General features: G+C 44.4%; 1 protein-coding gene across 3 annotated transcripts in view; it reads left to right on the forward strand.

Moving 5' to 3' along the window:
• The window catches only part of LOC138979759 (carbohydrate sulfotransferase 11-like), a 48,769-nt gene extending 28,666 nt beyond the window's left edge, over window positions 1-20,103 (forward strand). For all 3 annotated transcript variants that reach the window (XM_070352499.1, XM_070352500.1, XM_070352501.1), the window contains exons 6-9: window positions 7,527-7,784; window positions 9,608-9,859; window positions 10,898-11,046; window positions 18,851-20,103. In XM_070352499.1, coding sequence (XP_070208600.1) covers window positions 7,527-7,784; window positions 9,608-9,859; window positions 10,898-11,046; window positions 18,851-18,959 — 768 coding nt within the window. In that variant the 3' untranslated portion in view covers window positions 18,960-20,103. The remainder of the gene's footprint in view (window positions 1-7,526; window positions 7,785-9,607; window positions 9,860-10,897; window positions 11,047-18,850) is intronic.
• Window positions 20,104-25,000: the final 4,897 nt, after the last annotated feature.

The raw sequence follows: 25,000 nt of genomic DNA on the forward strand, positions 1-25,000 counted from the left end.
AATTCAATTTCAAGACAATCATCACAGCTTTGAACCGACCCGTTCGTTCAACCAGTCAGAAGCAACAACTATAGTAAATGTTACAGTGCGATCAACGTTAACCCATTTACGAACTCGCGATGAGATTTGTTTCCTCTGGTCACCAAGCCTACCGTTTACGAACGCATGCGCACTAATTGGGATTCCCCCAATTTCCTCGACCTTGACCTCAGAACTCTCGAAGCCACTACTTCGTCTTTCAATTTAGCTCTTGCATACCGAGTAGCTGGCAATTTTGCTTCCGAAGTTCCCATTTTCAATGTTAATTTGCCTTGACATCATTATACGACGATATCGCTTCTTCATTTTTCATTTCATTTTCATTTTCATTTTCATTACTTTATTGTCCCATTGCTGGGAAATTCGGGTCGCTTCCTCCCAGTGGAAAGCTAGCAGCAACGGAGTCGCGCTACCCAGGTGTTTGCGTGTTTAGGTGTATTCAACCACCTGCACTTATGGCAGAATGACCAAGGTCTTTTACGTGCCATTGTGATGACACGGGGGTGGGACATGGCTTCCGTCTCTGGGTCTGCACATAAAGTTGACCCGTGTCCGTCCCGGCCCGAATTCGAACCTGCGACCTTCCGATCACAAGTCCAGTGCTCTACCAACTGAGCTACTGAGGGTCCTTACCCATCCAAAAGAAACCTCCAACGCATACTACAATTGCAGGACATTCCTGTTTTTAAGGCAGCTCATTGGGAAATGAGCTCAGACAGAATACCGAAGACGTAAAATGCGTCAATCGAGCAACTGTCGTAACTTGGCCACAATGAGACGGTCGCCTACCTTGCACCATAGACACGAACTGTGACATTCTTTTAGGTGAAATGCTTGAAACAGAATGGCTCAAAACCGACAGTTCCATCAGTTACTGACCGAAATAAACGTGCTCAAGTCATGCAGCGAAGGTGGCGAGCTTTCAAACTATCACGACTGAATAACTCATAACACATGTTTTCATCAAACCATTTAATACACGGGTAACATAGTGCAGTGGTTAGGGTGTCGGACTTTCGTTCTGTCGCTCTGGGTTCAAACTTTTTTTTTCTATCATATTTTGTTTTATTAATCTTTTTCCTTTTAGGCCCCTGCAGTAGCATTCAGGCTGCAACGACCGGTTTTTGCCTCTGTGTTATTTTTTTTTATTTGCCAAAGAAACCTTCCTATGCTTTGAACAAAAAAATCAAATCATGTCTTGACTTTCAAATGTACGCGCCTGTGTATGCGTGTGTCACTGAGTGTGTGTGTGTATGTGTGTGTGTGTGTGTGTGTGTGTGTGTGTGTGTGTGTGCGTGTGTGTATGTGTGTTTGTGGGTGTGGGTGTGTGAGTGTGTGTGTGTGTATACGGTGTGTGTGTTTGTGTGTGTGTGTGTGTGCATGGTGTGTGTACCACGGTGTATGTAAGAGAGAGAGAGAGAGAGAGAGAGAGACAGAGAGAGGGAGAGAGAGACTGAAAGAGAGAGAGAGACTGAGACTGAAAGAGAGATTGAAAGAGAGAGAGACTGAGACTGAGAGAGAGAGACTGAAAGAGAGAGAGAGACTGAGAGAGGGAGAGAGAGAGAGAGAGAGAGAGAGAGAGAGAGAGAGAGAGAGAGAGAGAGAGAGAGAGAGAGAGAGAGAGAGAGATGGTGGCTCACCCCCTGTAGCCGTCGCCGATAAGTCCTGCACGTGTACGTTTTTTTTTTAGGTCGCGCCATTTCACGCGCACTGCTATATATGCCCAGACAGTGTCTTTATGTTTTATAGTAAGGCTGTTCTGACATTTGCTCAGAATATTTCTTTCGTTAAAAACTTCTGTCAACAGCACAGCAATGTCACTGTCAGTAAATGATGCAGAACGTCCCTCCGTAGCTACTCAGTTTCATTTTGGGCACACGTGCCTTTTGCCTTTTCTGTTGACTGCCATGTTTACAGAAACGTGCGCATGCGTATTACTAGGGATTCCCTCAATTTCCGCGACCTTAACTTGACCTTAATACTCTCGATATCACTACTTCGGCGTTGAAGTCAGTTCATGCATAGTGAACAGTTAGGAAGTTAACTTCGGGAGTTCCCACTTCAGAAAGAGGCCTCTACTTCCAGTGTTTCTTACTTCTCGTTCATGCATACGGGCCCTGGGGGGTCGACGGAGGGACGTGGTGGTGGTCTGCTCTCTGGAGGGGACGCTCACTCAGTCTGGCTCCGCGACTTAGCAGTCAATGTCGTTAGTAGGGGGCATAGTAGGTAGTGGGTTCCGTCTGTTAGCTCGGGACAGACCCACTACTGAACACCGTCGAAGCGACTCAGCAGAAGTGCAGTTCGAATCCCGGCCGCGGCCACCTGGTGGGTTAAGTGTGGGGATTTGTCCGATCTCCCAGGTCAACTTATGTGCAGACCTGCTAGTGGCGTATCCCCCTCCGTGTGTACACGCAAGCACAAGACCAAGTGCGCACGGAAAAGATCCTGTAATCCATGTCAGAGTTCGGTGGGTTATAGAAACACGAAAATACCCAACATGCTACCTCCGAAAGCGACGTATGGCTGCCTTAATGGTGGGGTAAAAACGGCCATACACGTAAAATTCATCCCACAGTCTAGAAGAAGATCGAGTGTTCGAATACCCCTCCAATTTGCAATGGGCTCGTAGCCTAGGCAATAATGACTTCTGACTTCTTCTCTCTCTCTCTTTTTCTCTCTCGTTATGTATCTGTTTCTGTCAGTGCCTTTCTCTCAATCTTCACAGTTTCTCACCCCCCCCCCCCCACACACACACACACATTCCTCTAACCCCTCGATTCCCTCCCCTTCCCTATCGTTTCTCTCCCTCACTCTCACATGTCTACTCTCAAGCAGCATCTTTGTGTGGGGCTTTGTCCAACCAAGCTACTGTTCGTGCGGGAACCTTGGGCTCGCATCTGGTCAGCCTACATTGACAAACTCGTCTGTCTGTCAGTCTGTTCTTCTTGGGCGGGGATGTAGCTCAGTTGGTAGCGCGCTGGATTTGTATTCAGTTGGCCGCTGTCAGCGCGAGTTCGATCCCAGGTTCGGCGGAAATTTATTTCACAGAGTCAACTTTGTGTGCAGACTCTCTTCGGTGTCCGAACCACCCCCCGTGTATACTACATTGGGTGTGCACGTTAAAGATCCCACGATTGACAAAAGGGTCTTTCCTGGCAAAATTGCTTAGGCACAGTTATAATTGTCTACCATACCCGTGTGACTTGGAATAAGGCCGTGAAAGGTAAACATGCGCCGACATGGCTGCAATCTACTGGCCGTATAAAATTTCATCTCACACGGCATCACTGCAGAGCGCCTAGAACTGTACCCACGGAATATGCGCGATATAAGCCTCATTGATTGATTGATTGATTGTGCCGAATTGGCCTTGCGAATAGAATTCGCCAATAATTCGTAATGATCGGGACATGGTCGCAATACATTCGTAAACAGACCTGTTTACACTACGTTTTGACCATAGAAAACGACGATTTTAAAAAAAAACTACGTAACTATCCATTGTGATTATTTTCTACGTATTTTTTATTTCTTCCGACTACGTTTTTCGGTTGCGGCAAAACTTTTGTCCAGCTGTCTTTTCTCTGCTTGGCACGTTCAGAAGCACAGCCGCCCGCTTCAAAGAATCGTCGTAACGAGCGCTGCTCGCAAGCCAGTACTTCTAAGTGTGAAGAGCGGGCGCCCAACTAATTGAACGCGATCTGAACGCGTCCGCCATATTGCCGCGATCATGTCTTCTTCGAAGCAAACCAGACACTCGAAAGAGCATGAAACAGACACAGATCTTGAAGTACTAGAAGATGGAGTCACTGATCACGAGAATGCGTTGCCGAAGAAAAAGAAGAAGGGGGGTTCTCAAGTGTTCTTGCCAAAATACCACGAGAACAAGAAATTCCTCCGAGGTAGGAAAAACAACCCGTCCTTAGCATTCTCACTGCCACCAACTGAGCAGGCACTGCTAACAAGTGTGGTTATTTCCCTTTGACCATTAATATGTCCCTCTATAAGTCCTTGTAGAATCTTAATCCACCAATAACTCCCTAACCGTGTGTTTGACTGGTCCCAGGAATGTATAGAACCTGTTCACCAAGTTTGGTGACGATCGGTCCGTTCATTCTTGAGATCTATATGCGAACACAAACAAACAAACAAACAAACACATCGAGCGAAACCTATACACACCCCTATACCGGGGTGACACGTGACGGCTTATCCCCTCAAGATTGAGCAATCTTGGGAGCACACGCAAACACCCAACTCATTCACTCACCACACACCCAAGAAAGATTACAAGTGGAGATAGACGTCACTATGTATAAAAAAAACTAAAGGAACCACATGTAACTTATAAGCTTTATATAATAAACACAAATTTATGCACATAACATCCACACATTTAACGCGTACACCATACAAATACTACAAATATTGACAACACATGAATTCACATGAAATTATCCTGGAATCCAGTCCTAAGCACCCCCCTGGTTCTATAGCCTGTTAGTATCCGGCGCTCAATAATGTTGCACCACCCACTCACACGAACACAGACACATACTTTAACAGCGACAGGGTACTTAGCTTTTCAGGGATACACACTGCCCTATACAGGCGCCTTTGTCCTTCCCTCCTCAGAATGCCGCAGCTTTCTGATTCTGACCCACTAGAAAGGTCCCCGACTGCCTAAGCTCGTCGTACCCAGCTCCACCCTTCAGAGCTGTTCCCCAGATTCCTGGGCATGTAGAGCTGACCAAACCCCTTCCTCTTGCCGTCTTCTGGTGGTCCCGCGTACACTCTGTGTAGAACCTTCTTGTCGGAGTGACCCATGTCGCACTTCATGCGTCACCGTGAACCGCAGTCACCTTCCGATAGCGTTCCCACTGTCCAGTCTTAACGCCTTCACGTAATCATACGTCCCTCCTCCGTTCTCTCCGGCCAACTGCATATAATAAAACAGCAAGTTAATACAGAACAACACCATCCCTAGCTACCTGGCGTGTATCGATGGTTGTGTTAGTGCTCATCGGTAATGCAACCTCTTAGCGCATAATACCGATGGACATCAAGATCGAATATTACACCAGGCAACCATGTATGGAAAAGGATAATTATTTAATGCATTAGCTACAAAACGGGGCTTTACAATATATATTTATAGTTCGCTTCAACCTATAAACTTATTGTCTTTATCATGACCATATACGCCATGTGATATGTTACAAATAACTGGACAACGTACACTAAATGTTAGATTGTGGTATCCAACTTTACATTACATTACATGACCACGATTGCATGTCGCAACACCCATATCCCTGCACAGGTATGATACATCCCCGCATATTATTACACACTATAATATGAAGATATAACACAACATGATCAATACTATAAGTATACTAAAGTTGTCGGGATGTCGGCCGCCATCTTGAATAATATGTGATTTTTCCATGTGAACAAATATTTAATAATTATATGCAAATAATTACACACATATTCCACTGTACGTTCACTATATCACTTCCAGACATGCGTTAATATATATATCCCGAGGCACTCTATACGAATATGTTGTAATGGACCGGTCGATGTCATCCTTATCTTTCCCGTGCACATTCCCACGGATATAACATGTCTCACATTCACCGTGTCCCACAATATTACAACTATACCAAACGTAAGCACAAACAAAACAAACATTAGACAACGACATCTACCCAGCCACAGCAATACGAAAACAATAATTCACCCGCCAAGTCAATAACACAAGCTCAACTTACAACCGCCGGTTGATGCGAGCACTCGCGCCGCCAATACGTCTGCGACCGTACCGTTGTCTCTCACGGGTAGTACTAACTCAAAACCGGGCCTATTTCGTTGACGGGGTGCCAACGTGTATTCATACACCGCTGACCTAGAACTATATTAATTCCTTTACTTGCTAAATAGCCTATAGATACGCTATAATATAATTTATGCATTACCTTATATTACCTTACCAGGTGAAATGAACATTATTTAATTTGCACTACTGTGCCCAACACATAATTAGCAAACTTTTGTTTTCTGCAGCTTGACCTGGTTTGTTCACCGCGCGTTACCGGGTGACTATAGCCCGTTCCACGATTCGGACACAACCTTGCAACATATGCGATATTACAGGCATAACACGCCTCAAACCAACCCGCATACATTCCACAATCTCCAATACTTTGTGTTGCAAATAGCACAATTATTATATACACTCCAAAATATAACAATTACATCAATTCGTCTATGTACAAAGTCCTATTTTAGCTTCTTCTGCATCTCTAAAAACTCGGGTTGTGACACGGGGGTGTAAATATCCGACTTTAGTGACGTCCCGCAGAAGCAAGTTCGATGCATTATGAAAGGCTCTGTTTTATGTTGGGGATTTAATTATGTCAACTTACAGTGCAGTATGATGGACAATGCAGCTAAAGGGAAGTAATATTTTGACAACCTCTTGAGAACATTGTACATTTGTAGCAGCATGGCTTCCAGTACCACATCGTTGTTGTGTTCATTAAATTGTGCAATTTCTTGAGGCATTTGTTTCATTTACAAGTATGCATGCGAGCAGTTGATTTTATTTCTTCACGCAAAATTGAAAACTACTCATTAAGTTACCAAACTACTCATTAAGTTACCAAACTACTCATTTTGGACCCCCAGACTACTCAAAGGACACCTAGGGGTAGAACAGGTCTGCGTAAATGTTCTTAACCATTCGCCACCATTCGTCTATTGTTCCGAACATTAGCAACATGCTCCTAATATTCCCAAGGAAGGCATATTCTTAACTTGTTCGCAACGTACTCGTAAGTATTCGCAAGCCATTCGTGACCATCGCAATGTATTCGTAGAGCTCGCAAGGCATTCGCAACCGTTAGGTCTTGTCCATGCGAACATCTTGCGAATGGTTGTGAATTCCTTATGCCTGTCTTACACTGTGCCAATTAATATCCTTGCGAATATGAACATGATGTATTCGGCAAAAAAAGAGACGAACAGGAAAAAATATTAAAAATTCGCAATGATCGGTAGACATTCGCAAGTACTCGCAACCATTCGTAAGACATTCGCAAGGATTCGTAAGGCTTCAAATGTTCAATATTTGTCCTGTCTATTCGTCCTTTTTTGTGCCGAATACAACACTGTTATAATCGCAAGGATATTCGGCACAGTGTAAGACAGGCATTAGTTTGCCTGTCTGTTTCTGTGTCTCTATCTCTGTCATTCTCTCTCTCTCTCTCTCTCTCTCTCTCTCTCTCTCTCTCTCTCTCTCTCTCTCTCTCTCTCTCTCTCTCTCTCTCTCTCTCTCTCTCTCTCTCTCTCTCAATCTCTCTTAATCTCCATAGTCCCCCCCCCTCTCTATCCCACTCTTTCCCCATCTTCTATGTCCCTCTCTCTCCCACGCACTCTCACGCATCATCGTGGCTTTTTTGTGTGTGTGTCCACTCAAGGCACTGTTCGTGCGGGACCCCTGGGCTCGCATCTGGTCAGTCTATATCGACAAATTTGTGCTGCCGGACGCGTGGCTGAACTACGGTCGCGCCATCACTAATCGGAGGGGGAACAGCTCTCGGCAAAAAAGCTGCCCGGACGACATCGAGTTTGTGGAGTACCTGGACTTTGCGCTGAACGTGAAACAGGATCCGCACTGGAAGCCCGTGCACCAGGTCTGCAGTCCTTGCGTCTTTCGTCCGCAGTACTTGGGCAAGGTGGGTTTTACGTTTGTAGAACTGACGTTGTGCGAAGCCATGGACACCCTCACAAACCACCCCTTACCCCCACCACACCAGACCGCCAACATGAATGCAGATCTACGTCAATGTGTTTGTGCACGTAGTAGGCGGTCTTTATGTGGGACATAGTGCGAAGCCACTCCCCTTCACGCCACCCTACACCCTTACAAACCACCCCTTTGCCCCCCTCCGCCACCCCACCCGACCTTTTGAGACTGCCAACACTTCAACATGAATGAAGATCTTACATCCATGTGGCTTTTGCACAGAGTACTTGGAAAAAGTAGGATTTATTTGGTATGTAATGCGAAGCCACTCCCCTCCCCTCCCCCCACACCCCCACACCCTCACCCCCTGTTACCATTACCATTCACCTTTTACTCCTCAACCGACCAGACCACTTACGCTTCGACATGAATGAAGTTATTACGTGTGTGTGTGTCTTTTTAACGTAGTACTTAGGAAAGGTGGGCTTTTTGTGGAACGTAGTGCGAAGCCACTTCCGTTCCCCGCCTAACACCCCTATAAACAACCCCCCAACCCCATCATGACCTACCCTTCAGACCGCTAACATGAATGAAGCTCTTAGGTCCCTGTGTCTTTTGCCGCAGTACTGGGGAAAGGTGAGCTTCATGTGGAACGTAATGTAAAGCAACTCCCCCCCCACCCCTACACCTATACAAACCACCCTTTACCCCCACCCCAATCTACCTTTCAGATCGCCAACATGAATGAAGATCTACATACGTGGGTGTTATGCACGTAAGTGTTGGTCTTAATGTGGAACGTAGTGCGAAGCCTACACCCCCCCGACACACACACACACACACACACACACACACACGCACCCACACACTCACACACACACTCACACACGCACACACACACACCCTCACACACACCCACACACACATACCCCACACACACACACCCCACACACATACACACACACACACATACACACACACACACACACACTGCACCCTTACAAACCACCCCTTAACCTCCATCCCACCCGACCCTCTCAGACCTCTGACGAGAATGAAGACCTTGCGTATCTGTGTCTTTTGCCCGCAGTACTTGCAAAAGGTGGGATTTATGTTGAACGTAGTGCGAAGCCACCCCCCCCCCTCCCCCCCCTGCCCCTACATCTTGCCCTTACCCCTACTCAACTTGTTCAGACTGCAAACATGAATCAAGATCTTACGTTCATGTGTCGCAGTAGTTGGAAAAGGAGGCTTTCGCACGCGATATCCCTGGACGCATTTGTCATCTTTTGACCAATGTCTTTGATGACTTCTGTTTCATTTTCCCGCTTTTAAAGAAAAGTTAAGTCGGCACTGTGGTGACCTCATTTGTATTCAAATAAATTGAAATGTTGGTTAGACCATGTTTGGCCTGGTTCTGACTGTGGTATTGCATTACAGCTTGAAAGCTTTCATTTAAAATAATGTTTTCATCCAAATTTGCTTGAAAACTTGAATTTCTATTACAGCCGCTTGCATCTATTGGATTCTGTATCTCACAAAATCGAAACATACATCGATATGTTATGTTTGATTTGAAATAATGCTCAAAAACATCAACATCCGTTTTATGAAAATTAGGTCCCCTGTGAACATATGATACTGCACTGAGATCGGTCAACGTGCTTCGGCAAGCCAGGACCCAGCATTTTTAGTTCAGTTCTTTATGTTTAGGCCGACAGATTGACCAACTATTTTGATATCGCTTTGGACGACTTTCTTTCTTTTACTTTCCTTCCCTGTTTTTATTTTTCCTTTTTTTCCCCTTTCTAGATGGAGACCTTTTCCAAAGACTCCGCTCACGTTCTTCGCAAGGTGGGACTGGAAAGCCTAGTTCAAGGTCATGACCACGCTCATTATGCAGAGGACGAAGTGCGCATGCTCACGGAGTACATCTTCCGTATCGTTGAAGCTCGACCACCTCTGAGAAAATGTCTGACAAACGCTGGCGTGGCTCAGCGGATATGGATGGCGTTCGTTCTGAACGGTTATATTGGCGACGCACAGACATTTCCCCAAAAGGAGGTAAGCAAAGCGTTCGTTCTGAACGGTTATATTAACGACGCACAGACATTTCCCAAAGCGTTCGTTCTGAACGGTTATATTGGCGACGCACAGACATTTCCCAAAGAAGAGGTAAGCAAAGCGTTCGTTCTAAACGGTTATAATAGCGACGCACAGACATTTCCCAAAGCGTTCGTTCTGAACGGTTATATTAGCGAAGCACGGACATTTCCCAAAGAGTAGGTAAGCAAAGAAAGGCAGGGTGTTCATTCTGAACGGTTATATTCGTGACGCACAGACATTTCCCAAAGAAGAGGTAAGCAATGCGAGGCAGGATGTTAAAGCTAAAAAATATTGTTGGTTTTATTAAGAACTTGGTGTTTGAACAATAAGTTGGACTCAATGCAGCTCCGATCCATCCATGACTAGTCTGGATAATGTCTCTTGATGTGCGCGTTTGTGTGTGTGTGTGTGTGTGTGTGTGTGTGTGTGTGTGTGTGTGTGTGTTCGCGTGCATGCGTGCGTGCGTACGTGTGTGTGTGTGTGTGTGGGTGTGGGTGTGTGCATGCATGCATGTGTGTTCGCGTGCATGCGTGCGTGCGTACGTGTGTGTGCGTGTGTGTGCTCGCGCGAGTGTGTGTGTGTGTGTGTGTGTGTGTGTGTGTGTGTTCGTGTGTGTGTGTGTTTGCGTGCGTGTTCGCGTGCGTGCGTACGTGTGTGTGTGCGTGTGTGTGTGCGCGCGCGGTTGTGTGTGTGTGTGTGTGTGTGTGTGTGCGCGCGCACGTGAGTGTGTGTGTGCGCGTGCGCGCGCACTTGCGTGCGTGCGTGCGTGCGTATGTATATTTGTGTGTGTGTGTGTGTGTGTGTGTGTGTGTGTGTATGTGTGTGTGTGTGTGTGTGTGTGTGTACGGACACGTGCGTGCGTGTGTGCGTGCTTGCGCTCCCGTGCGTGCGTGCGCGTGTTTCTGCTTGCTGATTGTCTTTGATGCCCGTTTCAACATTTATAGCGGGTTTCAGTTGTTGTACTATATGTACACTGCACTCTCTCCTACCTTGCAGTTCACCAAGGCCATAGACGGGATGGTGAACACTAGAGCGGCGGGCCAGAAAGCCGTGGAACTGATGTTGAAATACCATGCCAACTCTACGGCCAGAACCTCGCAGCAGATGAAAGACTACAGGCGAAGCGTCATGGTTCAGCACTATCGGTACGTTCAGCATAGTTATCGCATGAGGGCTCATTGAAAAATATGTTTGACTTCAGGGCTCTACAGCGATTGTAGTCCTCTTGCCAATCATGTGAACCCGGAAGTGTTGAGTACACCAAAAGGTTTTTGCAGAAATGTACTGTATGGGTCCCCAGCAGTCAGAAACTGCCGGATGCTAACTTGCATGTCTTGAGCATTTTGCATAATTAGCCTAATTAGCATAAATTAGCATAATTCTTGAAAAGTCAATATCTCAGCAGCCCTTTGGCCGATTTCGACGATTTTTGAGTCGGTGTTGGGATTATTGATGACTCTGAATCAATTTATGATACTTCCAAATTCAAGATGGCCGCCACTTCCGGTTTAAACCGGAAATGGCCATATTCCACCTCCTAGTAGGCCTTTATTGGAAAAAAAATGAACTCGGTTAACTGCATATTGTTTTGAAACATTGTTCAAACTTTCTTTCTTTCTTTATTTGGTGTTTAACGTCGTTTTCAACCACGAAGGTTATATCGCGACGAGGGAAAGGGGGGAGATGGGATAGGGGAAAGGGGGGAGATGGGATAGAGCCACTTGTTAAGTGTTTCTTGTTCACAAAAGCACTAATCAAAAAATTGCTCCAGGGGCTTGCAACGTAGTACAATATATGACCTTACTGGGAGAATGCAAGTTTCCAGTAGAAGAGAAGTAAAGGGGTGGCGTAGCTTGGTGAGAACACTCCCGCCGCGTGAAGGCGACCCCATGGGAGCATTGTTCAAACGATATACAGAATATAATATATCTCTTAAAACATAGACTACTAAACTCCAAATTAATTCCTGGTATGATTTGGTATTGGAAGAAAGGAGTGCATGAACCATTCCAAGCGAGATTAACATGACTGGCTAAATCAGGGGATTGGGCGGGGATATAGCTCAGTTGGTAGCGCGCTGGATTTGTATTCAGTTGGCCGCTGTCAGCGCGAGTTCGATCCCAGGTTCGGCGGAAATTTATTTCACAGAGTCAACTTTGTGTGCAGACTCTCTTCGGTGTCCGAACCACCCCCCGTGTATACTACATTGGGTGTGCACGTTAAAGATCCCACGATTGACAAAAGGGTCTTTCCTGGCAAAATTGCTTAGGCACAGTTAATAATTGTCTACCATACCCGTGTGACTTGGAATAAGGCCGTGAAAGGTAAATATGCGCCGACATGGCTGCAATATACTGGCCGTATAAAATTTCATCTCACACGGCATCACTGCAGAGCGCCTAGAACTGTACCCACGGAATATGCGCGATATAAGACTCATTGATTGATTGATTGATTGAATCACATCATCAACATAGTCAGCTGCATCCTCATCTGTTGTATCTCCTTCTTCTCCTTCACCAAACTCTACATCGATGTCTTTGTCCATTTCTTGTTGGCTAAATCACATCATCAACATCGTCAGCGGCATCCTCATCCTCATCTGTTGTATCTCCTTCTCCTTCAGCAAACTCTGCATCGATGTCTTCGTCCATTTCTTGCTGTGCTTGTGGTGTGAGCGGGTTACAACATGTACCTTCACATCCTCCGCAGACGCAATAGCTGGTACAGGTCAGGCCTTCGGCTGCACAGCTGCATTTCACTGTTGTACACGGCGTTTCAGCTTTGCAGCCACAGCTGATAACATCCATCAGGGCAGGAGGAGCAACAGGGCTTGTGTCCAGGACTGGCATCACAACTTCCTCGCCTTCCTTTGCATCTCTGTTCAGAATGTTCCATCCGAAATTGGTGATCTCTACTGCTGGTGGGTGAGGACAGTCTGCTGCTTTCCAAAGTAGAACCTGTAGATGTGCTCGTTGTCCATGGAGGTGAGCATTGCGCTCTGTAGGAGGCAGTGTCTTCAGCGCTGGGGGCGTTTTGCGTTTTCTGTAGATGTCATATCTGGCGACGTTCACAGATGCCGACTTCTTCTGATTGTAGAGAGCCAGAAAGAAAGCCCTCACTGCCTCTTGTATCTGCAAGTCAGTGGCTCCCTCCTCTCCGATGAAGTGAAGCAGGTCACCAGGTACCACACTCATGGCCTTGAGCGCAGATACCTTACCTTTCCCTACAGGGTAAGAGGTAGTGTCACAACCTGAGAGAGCGTGTACGGCCAGGATAGAACGACACTGGTCACCCAGCTTATGTACTGTTGAATTGATATCCAGAACAGTTCCATTCCATTTCTCCATCTGCAGGCGGCAAGTAATGCCAGCCTTCCAGCACCGGAAGATTAAGAGCACAAACACATCAGTGTCATCACAGAGAATACGGATGGTTGCAGCACCTCGTCTGGCTGCATCTAACATGTACGAGATGAGAGAGACGTCAGCTTCATCATGAGTGACGATACTGTCTGCTCTGCTGACCATCTCAATGTGATCTCCAATGCTGTGAGTGCACATGCAGGAGCTCTCCCAGCATTTTCTTGTTTGCTTTGTTCTTCATGACTTTGTCTCGGCTAGGTAAAGGAGTTGTCAGTGAGAGATGATACTTTGTAGAGGTCTCTGCAGCTCTCCTCTGTTTCTCGTGGTCTTTGGCAGATATTTGATTGTACTGGTCAAAGATGACGTAAGTTTCAGTGATGTGCTGATGAAGCCGGCGTCCCATACTGGCTGCGAGGTCAGCACGTGGTAGATGAGCTGCGAGGCATCAACAAGTATGACATCTGGTGCTGGAGGATTTGGGTCAAGGATTCCAAGGCGCTGAACAAACACAGACTTGTTGCCTTTTCTGAGGAAACCATACTCATCAATGATGGAAGCAGGGACTGGACCAAGCTCATAGTTGAAGAGAGTGGATAGCTCGATATGTCTTTTGCTCCCCACCACGAGCAGGCGAGCGAATATAGCCTGCAGGTCACGTGCGGTGTTTCCATTGACCTTCACGCCTTTCGGCATGAACTTCATTGTCACCACCTTCTTTGAAATGGGTGCATGAAATCACTTAGGTACTGATGAAGAGAACTTCGTGCTCATGTCTCTGCCAATCTCCAGTGCATCTTGCACATTCACCTTTTCATCTGCTATCTGGCCGTTTATGATATGGTTGAGGGTGGTCATCTCTGTGGTGAGTGGGTTGGAGTTTTCGTTCAACACTCTCAGAATATTGGCTCGGTCATCAGCGTCCAACTCTCGCCGTCGTTTGCCCTCTTCTTTGTGTGTTTTGTGTTTCTGTGTCTCATCTAGTCCTTCTACATCATTGTACATCTCATCCATTGACTTGGAGAGAAGTGAGCAGATGCCAAAGGATTGGATCCATACGGCGACCTGCTCAGGGTTGGTAGAAATGCCTTTCATGCCACCTGCTCCCTTCCCTTGCTCGATGCATGTCTGCTCCCCGAACATATCTGCACTCACAGCAGCTGCACCATCTGAGTGGCGGCACACATGGCTCCCGACGAGGAGGTCATCTTTGGCAGTATCAGGAATGTGGATACTACTTTCATAAATTAATTGATAATCATTCTGCAGTTCATAAATGAGTTAACGTTATTTCAATTATTGCCCACTTGGAGCTGAAATACAGCCACTTCCGGTTTAAACCGGAAATGGTTGCCATCTTGAATTTGGAAATATCTAAAATGGATTCTGAATCATCAATTAACCACAAATACCACTCCAAGATTGTCCAAATCGGCCAAGGGGCTGCTGAGATATTGACTTTTCAAGAATTATGCTAATTTATGCTAATTAGGCTAATTATGCAAATTGGGAAATATCACAAATGGATTTTGAATCATCAATTAACCACAAAACCACTCCAAGATTGTCCAAATCGGCCAAGGGGCTGCTGAGATATTGATTTTTCAAGAATTATGCTAATTTATGCTAATTAGGCTAATTATGCAAATTGCTCAACATATGCAAGTTAGCATCCGGCAGTTTCTGACTCCTGGGGACCCATACAGTACATTTCTGCAAAAACCTCTTGGTGTACTCAACATTTCCGGGTTCACAAGAGGGATCAATAAGGCTGGCAAGAGGACTATATTGTAGGAGGGTGGATTGAAAAATCTCTACGACTTCAGGTCTGTACAACATATCGAAGGAGGGCTGATTGCTAAGTCTGAGCGAATTCAGGTCATCGAAGGAGTAGGCGCATTAACAAGTCTGTAGGATTTAAGGTCTCTATCCACATCGTAGGAGGGCTGATTGAAAAGTCTGTATAACTTCAGGTCTGTATGTCTTATCGTAGGAGGGCCGATCGAACAGTCTGTACGATTTCAGGTCTGTACAGCATATCGTGGGAGGGCTGATTAAAAAGTATGTGTGATAGTAGGTATGTACGTAATAGCATTGCCTCAAAACGAAAGTGATAAAAGTTGTCCGTCCCTGACATAGCCCGCGGCGCTGTCGGCGGGTTGTTCCGATTGTTTTGTTTACGTCCAAAATGGCTAAACGAGAGAAGAAGATTAGTGGTGGAGGGAAACGTTCCTGTGTCTGCTGTTCAAACTATGCGGGTAAAGCAGTTGAAGGGCGGATTGTCATGTGGTTCCATTTTGCAAACACAAAACGGAACTACCTGCCGTTCCAGGGGCGCAACTCTGTCCGACTATCGCGTTAGTTTCAAGACAGTGCTATATTGGAGGATGGCAGGTTGAAACAGTTTTTGAGACCCTTATGGAGAGACAGGAGTGGGCATATGTTGCATTTTTACGACAAGCCGAGATGGTTATTTTTCCACCAGCTTTAAAGCAGCGTTCCTTCCCGTGGAGGCATCGGCATTGATCCTTCTGCCTGGATGAAAGCATCCTCCCTTGGGACAGAAGCCCCCAGTGAACTGCCGTGATGTTCATGTGCAGGGAGTTCTATGTTAAATTAATGTCGTACATGACTCTAACGTCAATATGAGAAATCAATGCAGCACACAACAAAACAGAACGAACTCACTGTGCAAAGAGTGGAGCCAGCCTTGTGATTGTTGGTATGTGTCCAGGTGGAGGAATACTAGTCGTAATCCCAATTGTTAGCTCACAGACAGATCCGTGTGGATGTACTAGGGGAGGAATACTAGTCGTAATCCCAATTGTTAGCTCACAGACAGATCTGTGTGGATGTACTAGGGGAGGAATACTAGTCGTAATCCCAATTGTTAGCTCACAGACAGATCCGTGTGGATGTACTAGGGGAGGAATACTAGTCGTAATCCCAATTGTTAGCTCACAGACAGATCCGTGTGGATGTACTAGGGGAGCAATACTAGTCGTAATCCCAATTGTTAGCTCACAGACAGATCCGTGTGGATGTACTAGGGGAGGAATACTAGTCGTAATCCCAATTGTTAGCTCACAGACAGATCCGTGTGGATGTACTAGGGGAGGAATACTAGTCGTAATCCCAATTGTTAGCTCACAGACAGATCCGTGTGGATGTACTAGGGGAGGAATACTAGTATTAATCCCAATTGTTAGCTCACAGACAGATCCGTGTGGATGTACTAGGGGAGGAATACTAGTCGTAATCCCAATTGTTAGCTCACAGACAGATCCGTGTGGATGTACTAGGGGAGCAATACTAGTCGTAATCCCAATTGTTAGCTCACAGACAGATCCGTGTGGATGTACTAGGGGAGGAATACTAGTCGTAATCCCAATTGTTAGCTCACAGACAGATCCGTGTGGATGTACTAGGGGAGGAATACTAGTCGTAATCCCAATTGTTAGCTCACAGACAGATCCGTGTGGATGTACTAGGGGAGGAATACTAGTATTAATCCCAATTGTTAGCTCACAGACAGATCCGTGTGGATGTACTAGGGGAGGAATACTAGTCGTAATCCCAATTGTTAGCTCACAGACAGATCCGTGTGGATGTACTAGGGGAGCAATACTAGTCGTAATCCCAATTGTTAGCTCACAGACAGATCCGTGTGGATGTACTAGGGGAGCAATACTAGTCGTAATCCCAATTGTTAGCTCACAGACAGATCCGTGTGGATGTACTAGGGGAGCAATACCAGTCGTAATCCCAATTGTTAGCTCACAGACAGATCCGTGTGGATGTACTAGGGGAGCAATACTAGTCGTAATCCCAATTGTTAGCTCACAGACAGATCCGTGTGGATGTACTAGGGGAGCAATACCAGTCGTAATCCCAATTGTTAGCTCACAGACAGATCCGTGTGGATGTACTAGGGGAGCAATACCAGTCGTAATCCCAATTGTTAGCTCACAGACAGATCCGTGTGGATGTACTAGGGGAGCAATACCAGTCGTAATCCCAATTGTTACCTTACAGACAGATCCGTGTGGATGTACTAGGGGAGCAATACTAGTCGTAATCCCAATTGTTAGCTCACAGACAGATCCGTGTGGATGTACTAGGGGAGCAATACCAGTCGTAATCCCAATTGTTAGCTCACAGACAGATCCGTGTGGATGTACTAGGGGAGCAATACCAGTCGTAATCCCAATTGTTAGCTCACAGACAGATCCGTGTGGATGTACTAGGGGAGGAATACTAGTCGTAATCCCAATTGTTAGCTCACAGACAGATCCGTGTGGATGTACATTGGGAGGAATACTAGTCGTAATCCCAATTGTTAGCTCACAGACAGATCCGTGTGGATGTACATTGGGAGGAATACTAGTTGTAATCCCAATTGTTAGCTCACAGACAGATCCGTGTGGATGTACATTGGGAGGAATACTAGTTGTAATCCCAATTGTTAGCTCACAGACAGATCCGTGTGGATGTACATTGGGAGGAATCCACCTTACATTTATTTTACCAGATAACAATGAAAACACCCGCAACATGGACAATCAAATATGATTTTTCTTGAATTTGTGTCCTTTTTACATTTAGTCAAGTTTTGACTAAATGTTTTAACATAGAGGGGGAATCGAGACGAGGGTCGTGGTGTATGTGTGTGTGTGTGTGTGTGTGTGTGTGTGTGTGTGTGTGTGTGTGTGTGTGTGTGTGTGTGTCTCTGTCTGTCTGTCTGTCTGTCTGTCTGTCTGTGCGTGTGTGTGTGTGTAGAGCGATTCAGAGTAAACTACTGGACCGATCTTTATGGAATTTTACATGAGAGTTCCTGGGTATGATATTCCCAGACTTTTTTCATTTTTTCGATTAATGTCTTTGATGACGTCATATCCGGCTTTTTGTAAAAGTTGAGGCGGCACTGTCACACCCTCATTTTTCAATCAAATTGATTGACATTTTGGCCAAGCAATCTTCGACAAAGGCCGGACTTTGGTATTGCATTTCAACTTGGAGGTTTAAAAATCTATTAATGACTATGGTCATTAAAAATCTGAACATTGTAATTAAAATTATTTTTTTATGAAACGATCCAAAAACAATTTCCTCTTATTTGTCATCATTTTCTGATTCCAAAAACATATAAAAAATGTTATATTCGGATTAAAAACAAGCCCTGAAAATTAAAAATATAAAAATTTCGATTAAAATGAAATTTCCGAAATCGATTTAAAAACAATTTCATCTTATTCCTTCCCCGTTCCTGATTCCAAAATCATATAGATATGATATGTTTGGATTAAAAACACGCTCCGAAAATTAAAAAGAATAGAGATACAGAAAAGCGTGCTATCCTCCTCAGCGCAATCGCTACCACGCTTATCTGGATTGTCAATTTCACTGCCTTTGCCACGAGCGGTGGACAGACGATGCTACGAGTGTACGGTCTTGCGGAAAAAATGCAGTGCGTTCAGTTTAATTCTGTGAGTTCGACTGAGCTTGACTAAAGTTGTATTTTTGCCTTACGCGACTTGTTTGTGTTTGTTTTGGTTGTCATAGTGTGCTGTTTCCCTCTAATCTACAGACAAGTACCCAGGCCGCTTTTGGAAAAAATAGTGAAGATGTACAATGGAGACTTCGTTCTGTTCGACTACGAGGCTCGGCCAGCGGACATCTTTCAGCCTGACCCTTGAGTTCTGACAATGATGCAGTAGAAAGTTGTTTTGCGATGAGAGCTGTGTGTGTGTGTGTGTGTGTGTGTGTGTGTGCGTGTGTGTGTGTGTGTGTGTGAAAAATACAGTTAAGTGAGAGAGGAACAAGAGTTGTGTGTGTGCTCGCGCACGCGCGTGTATGTTTGTGTAAGCGTGTGTGTGTGGGTGTGTGTGTGTGTGTGTGTGTGGGTGTGTGTGTGTGTGTGTGTGTGTGTGTGTGTGTGTGTGTGTGTGTGTGTGTGTGTGTGTGTGTGTGTGTGAGCGCACGAGTGTGCATAAGTGTCTGCTATGCATACCTTGTTGTCTAGACTATTGACTGCACTATGACTTTATTAAAAGCAAACAAGATTGTACAGTTTTGGGTGTAGATCATTTGGGGTACTTTGGTACTTCGTGTTGGCCATTTATATTAGGCAATTTTCAATCAGTGTTTATTTTTATCTGCAAAATGATGTTTAGCACCGGGACCATTATGATTTTTTAAATAAAATCTTTTTTTGAAAATGCAAATTATTTAGGTGTCCAATGAAACTACTTAAACACAGTGTAAGTGTACGACTTTGCGAGGCCTCACAAGCTACTGGGTCACCAGCTTAGCACTTGGAATCCTGTCGATGAACAAAGGAAAAGTATATTATTGATTACAAAATGTGCTGTTAGAGTATTTTCTTCTTTTTCATTCAATGTGGCATACATTATTGATGCTCTCTCTGTCTGTACTTTTGTTTGTCTATTTGCCTGTCTTTCTGTCTGTATGTCTGTCTGTCTGCATGTCTGTCTGCCTCTCTCTGTTTTTGTTTCTCTCACACATTCTCACTCTCTCTGTCTCTTTTTTTTCTTCTTTTTTTTCTCACCAATTATTGCAGTTTCAAAGATACATTGTTGGTTGTATGTCTCATTTAATACTTGCAATAACACTTGTAAACCGCTCAGATCTTATCTATCGTGCAGTCTTTTGAATCAAAATTTGAGATGAAGCCTTTCACTTTACATATCACGTGTTTTTGTATTATTTTGAATACAGAATGTCAGTTATGCTTTTTGCCATAGCTGGTCTTGCTCAACCGGCTCTATTGATGTACAGTTACTTTAAAATAAATTAATGTTGTCGTTGGCAACATTCGATTGTGACAAAGGTCATGGATATTGCTTAAAAGAAGTCAGATCGCATGGGTGACTGTTTGTTGAAAACAAAAACAACCACAACCACAACCACTTACATCAACACCAACACCAACACAACAATCACACACACACACACACACACACACACACACACACACACACACACACACACACACACTCAAATACACACGCACTCTCTCCACACCGGGGACTGTGTTCCGCCTTATTTCAGCCGGGCTCGTTGTTCCTCCGTTTTCTTGGTGTCACACAAACGTAAGTGTCTGCACTAAAGTACAAACTATGTCTTCTAGTGAAACTCACATCCTTCTTCTTCTTCTTCTTCTGCGTTCGTGGGCTGAAACTCCCACGTACACTCGTGCTTTTTGCACGAGTGGAATTTTACGTGTATGACCGTTTTTTACCCCGCCATTTAGGCAGCCATACGCCGTTTTCGGAGGAAGCATGCTGGGTATTTTCGTGTTTCTATAACCCACCGAACTCTGACATGGATTACAGGATCTTTTTCGTGCGCACTTGGTCTTGTGCTTGAGTGTACACACGGGGGTGTTCGGACACCGAGGAGAGTCTGCACACAAAGTTGATTCTGAGAAATAAATCTCTCGCCGAACGTGGGGACGAACTCACGCTGACAGCGGCCAACTGGATACAAATCCAGCGCGCTACCGACTGAGCTACATCCCCGCCCTACAAACTCACATCCGAAAACGGATGGTTTTTGCACTAACCTAAGTGATTTGTCTCTCTATTGCTGTTTTTTTTTTATCTGACTAGGTTTAGTATGTGACCCGCATCGGCTTGAAATACTTGCGGGATGTCGCTTTTTGGGCTCACAAACTGATCAAAATGAAGAAATGATAAGCAACGGTATCATGTTATGACTTTTCTGTATCATAAGTTTGTTCTATAGTTTCTTGCTGCTATGCTGATGCATTTTCCCGAACCTGCTTTTAGGCGTTGAGGCAAGAGAAGTCCAAATGTGGTCGATAATTAAACATTTTTTCGTGGGTTTTTTCTTCCTGTTGTAGGGTTTTATTCTCTACATTTTTGAACATGTAGTTTTATTCCAACAATACTGATGTCATGTGGGCAAGATATTTTTTACAATGCAGGTAACTCTGTTTGGTTTGTTAACGTGTACTTTTCTTAATAATTGCTTGTTTTGATTGCTTCTTATGACATAATGATGACGTATTGAAGCACTTTCTTCTTCTTCTTCTGCGTTCGTGGGCTGAAACTCCCACGTACACTCGTGTTTTTTGCACGAGTGGAATTTTACGTGTATGACCGTTTTCACCCCGCCATTAAGGCAGCCATACGCCGCTTTCGGAGGAAGCATGCTGGATATTTTCGTGTTTCTATAACCCACCGAACTCTGACATGGATTGCAGGATCTTTTCCGTGCGCACTTGGTCTTGTGCTTGCGTGTACACACGAAGGGGGATAAGCCACTAGCAGGTCTGCACATAAGTTGACCTGGGAGATGTATTGCAGCACGAAATTGATACATATGAACATAGCTATACCCAAAATAGTAACAATAGAGGAATATTTGTTGTTCAAATCCATGTTTGAGAGAAATTTACATTGAACCTTCATTTTTCACACAAAAATCCGCATGCAGGCATTACATTCGGCCACTGTCAATTATAATCAATAGACGTAAGTAGTTGTCTACAAAGAAAGCAATTATTCCCCTTTCTACTGACATTCATCAATTTTAGCTTAGACAAGTGTGAAAGTCATAGTTTGTGTTTATATGCGTGACATTGGGCCCGGCTGAAAACGGAGGAACAACGAGCCCGGCTGAAATAAGGCGGAACACAGTCCCCGGTGTGCTCTCTCTCTCTCTCTCTCTCTCTCTCTCTCTCTCTCTCTCTCTCTCTCTCTCTCTCTCTCTCTCTCTCTCTCTCTCTCTCTCTCTCTCTCTCTCTCTCTCTCTCTCTCACACACACATACACATACACACACTATTGGCTTTTAAGATATTAATTCATTCCAAAATACCCATTGTGCACCAATAGCCACCACAAAGGCCTGACAAGATCTGAGACGGTTAGCTCAACTGTTTTCACGGTACGGAACGAGCCTTTAACGTGACAACATTGTATGACGCATGCAGATCGCGTGTGTGACTGCATGACGTCGCACACGTGAACCACACACGGCTTCCGAAAAGTTTATATTTCAAGTTAATAGGCTACCACCTTTGTTTGCGTATAACCTACACCTGCCGTACATTGAGTCTACGTCTCGCTATCGTTTGGCTTCCACAAAACTCTAACACTTTTCTACATGTCAGAAGAAATGTAGCTTGATCGTTGAAATACTGAGAGCGAGACAGCGATATGTCTGACGAAGCACAGGTCAAGGGACACAACTGCGTGCGCTACTATACCCTATTCAGTAGCAATAAGTTATGTCCCTTGAGTAAACGATAAATCCCGTCTTCATGATATCCACAATATTCCTGAATCTATAAGCAGTGTGAGGCGACATTTACAGCTTAACCCCGGGAACACCAAAGGCAAATGAATGTGTGTGTTTTTGTGTGTGATTTTTTACCTTTATATTCTGACTCTGAACTTTTACACTGTCAAAACCTCTGCTTGAAATCATAATCTCCACTCTCATCACAGGGGAAGAGTTCCATAGTGGAAAGGCTCCTAATATGGACTGGCTCTTAATATGGACCACCTCCTGTTCTGACAAACTAACGGCGCAAGAGCACTCAAAAAAGTTTTATTCGCTGTATTTACCCTCTCTGAATAACTTGCACATGTCAAAACAGTTGCAGAAACGCAAATCTCAAAACCGTTAGGCTTGTTCTCTTTTTTTCACTTTTGGCAGCGTTCACTCTAAATTTGCCGCCTAAAACGGACTCGTTTCTGTCCACAGCCAAAGCATTTATCACACAAAAATTGCTATATATGACAGCTCAGACCGTATTTGTTACATTTTAGCAGTGTTGACCCCGAGTTTCTACTGCAAGCAAAACATCATAGCAACATCTCAAAGTATGTGCGAGTCCCCTAATATGGATCACCTTCAACAAATCGAAGAAAATAAAAGCTAAAGGCTATTTTCATTAAGTCATTAAGAAGCTTGCTGAAAATAACCTACAACTGGCTGCCTGTTCAACAGAGGATTCAGTTCAAGATCTCCACACTCTGCTTCAGAAACTTTGATCTATCGTCCCCTAGCTATCTTTCTGACCTTCTTGATGTCTACTCCCCCTCTCGCTCCCTAAGATCCTCCCCAGACACCCGCCTTTTTAGGATACCATCAGCACGCACCAAAACATATGGCCAGCGCACCTTCTCTTACCAGGCCCCATCCATCTGGAACCAACTCCCGCATTCACTCAGGCACTCCACATCTATGCAATCATTCAAAACCTCACTCAAAACACACCTCTTCCCTCACTAGTCCGTTAATGACCACCCATCCCCCTCTCCTGCTGGTCCTTGATCTGTCTCTTTCTTTCTCCTTCTTCTTCCCTTTCCAGCTCTATTCTTCTTCTCTCAACCAACTTTATGTATCCAATAATTTATTTATTTATTTACGACTGTTTTTCCGTCTAGAATGCATGTGCTTGTAGTTGGTATGAGTGAGTGCGTCGCGTTCTCGCTGTGCGCCTGTCTGCGAGTGTATGAGTCCGAGTGTCTTGGTCCTTGTCGATTTGTGTTTCGTATAATGTTCACTATGTATTTTATATTTTGTAAGCGCCCAGGGCTATATTTAGATTAGGCGCACAAATGTTCATAATAATAATAATAATAACTAGCCCTCGAGTTTTAAACAAAATATAACAAAAAGTCTTCTTTTCGTGGAAGTTGATAATTTCACTTATTATCACTCTGTTTTTGATAAGCTTCTTTAGTTTCCTGGTGTGCTTCAAATAATGCTCTCATCAACAAGAAACAGATAAATCTAAAGCATATTTGAATAAGTCTGACTTGTACATTAAGTTGTATCATGTTATTTTGAAGTATAGGGGGCTTTTTACAGTGATTCGTGAACTCCGCTTCACTGGCCCAGGCTCCTAATATGGACCATTTGTGATTTTTTCTGTATTTAATTTTTGCTGAATGTCTATGAAAGCTTTTTCACTCTAATTTGGCCAAACGGTTAACCTAAGAGAGAAGAACTACCAAACACAAAATGAAACTTTTTCGCAAGAAAACAAGCTAGTTATCAGCATAACACAAAAAGTGGTCCATATTAGGAGCCCTTCCCCTACTACAGTACCTGTATTTTGTTATCAGCGTATTACGGTCCTGGAGAAAAAGATTCGTCTTACATGTTGGTTGTTGGTTGTTGGTGGTTGGTGGTGGTTGGTGGTGGTTGTTGGTTGTTGTTGGTTGTTGTTGTTGGTGGTGGTTGGTGGTGGTTGGTGGTTGTTGTTTGTTGTTGTTGGTTGTTGTTATTTGCTGTTGTTGTTGTTGTTGTTGTTGTTGTTGTGATGTTGTTGTGGATGGTTGTTGTAATTTTGTTGTTGTTGTTATTTGTTAATCTGATGTTATTGTCGCTGATGCTGTCTTTTGTTGATGTGTGTTGTTGTGGTCATTGTTGGTTTTACTGTTGTGTGCATTGTTGATAGACTCGTGCCAAACAGTTCAGCAGCCCTGATATAAAACACGGAACGCAATATTTATTATTTCAGCACGATTGATTGAACCGCCAGAATAACATGATTGATATATAAAGTAATCAGGTAATTACCTCTGTTACTTACTCACCTTTGTTTGACGACAGGATCTTGAATCAAAGTGTTGGTTTAAACAACATTTTGTTCAAAGTACATGACATGAAGAAATTGAACAATTTCAACAAGGACACGCACTCAAGTAAAAGCTCATTTCACGTGACCAAAACAA

The sequence above is a fragment of the Littorina saxatilis genome, linkage group LG11, assembly GCF_037325665.1.
Source record: "Littorina saxatilis isolate snail1 linkage group LG11, US_GU_Lsax_2.0, whole genome shotgun sequence".
Classification (NCBI taxonomy): domain Eukaryota; kingdom Metazoa; phylum Mollusca; class Gastropoda; order Littorinimorpha; family Littorinidae; genus Littorina; species Littorina saxatilis.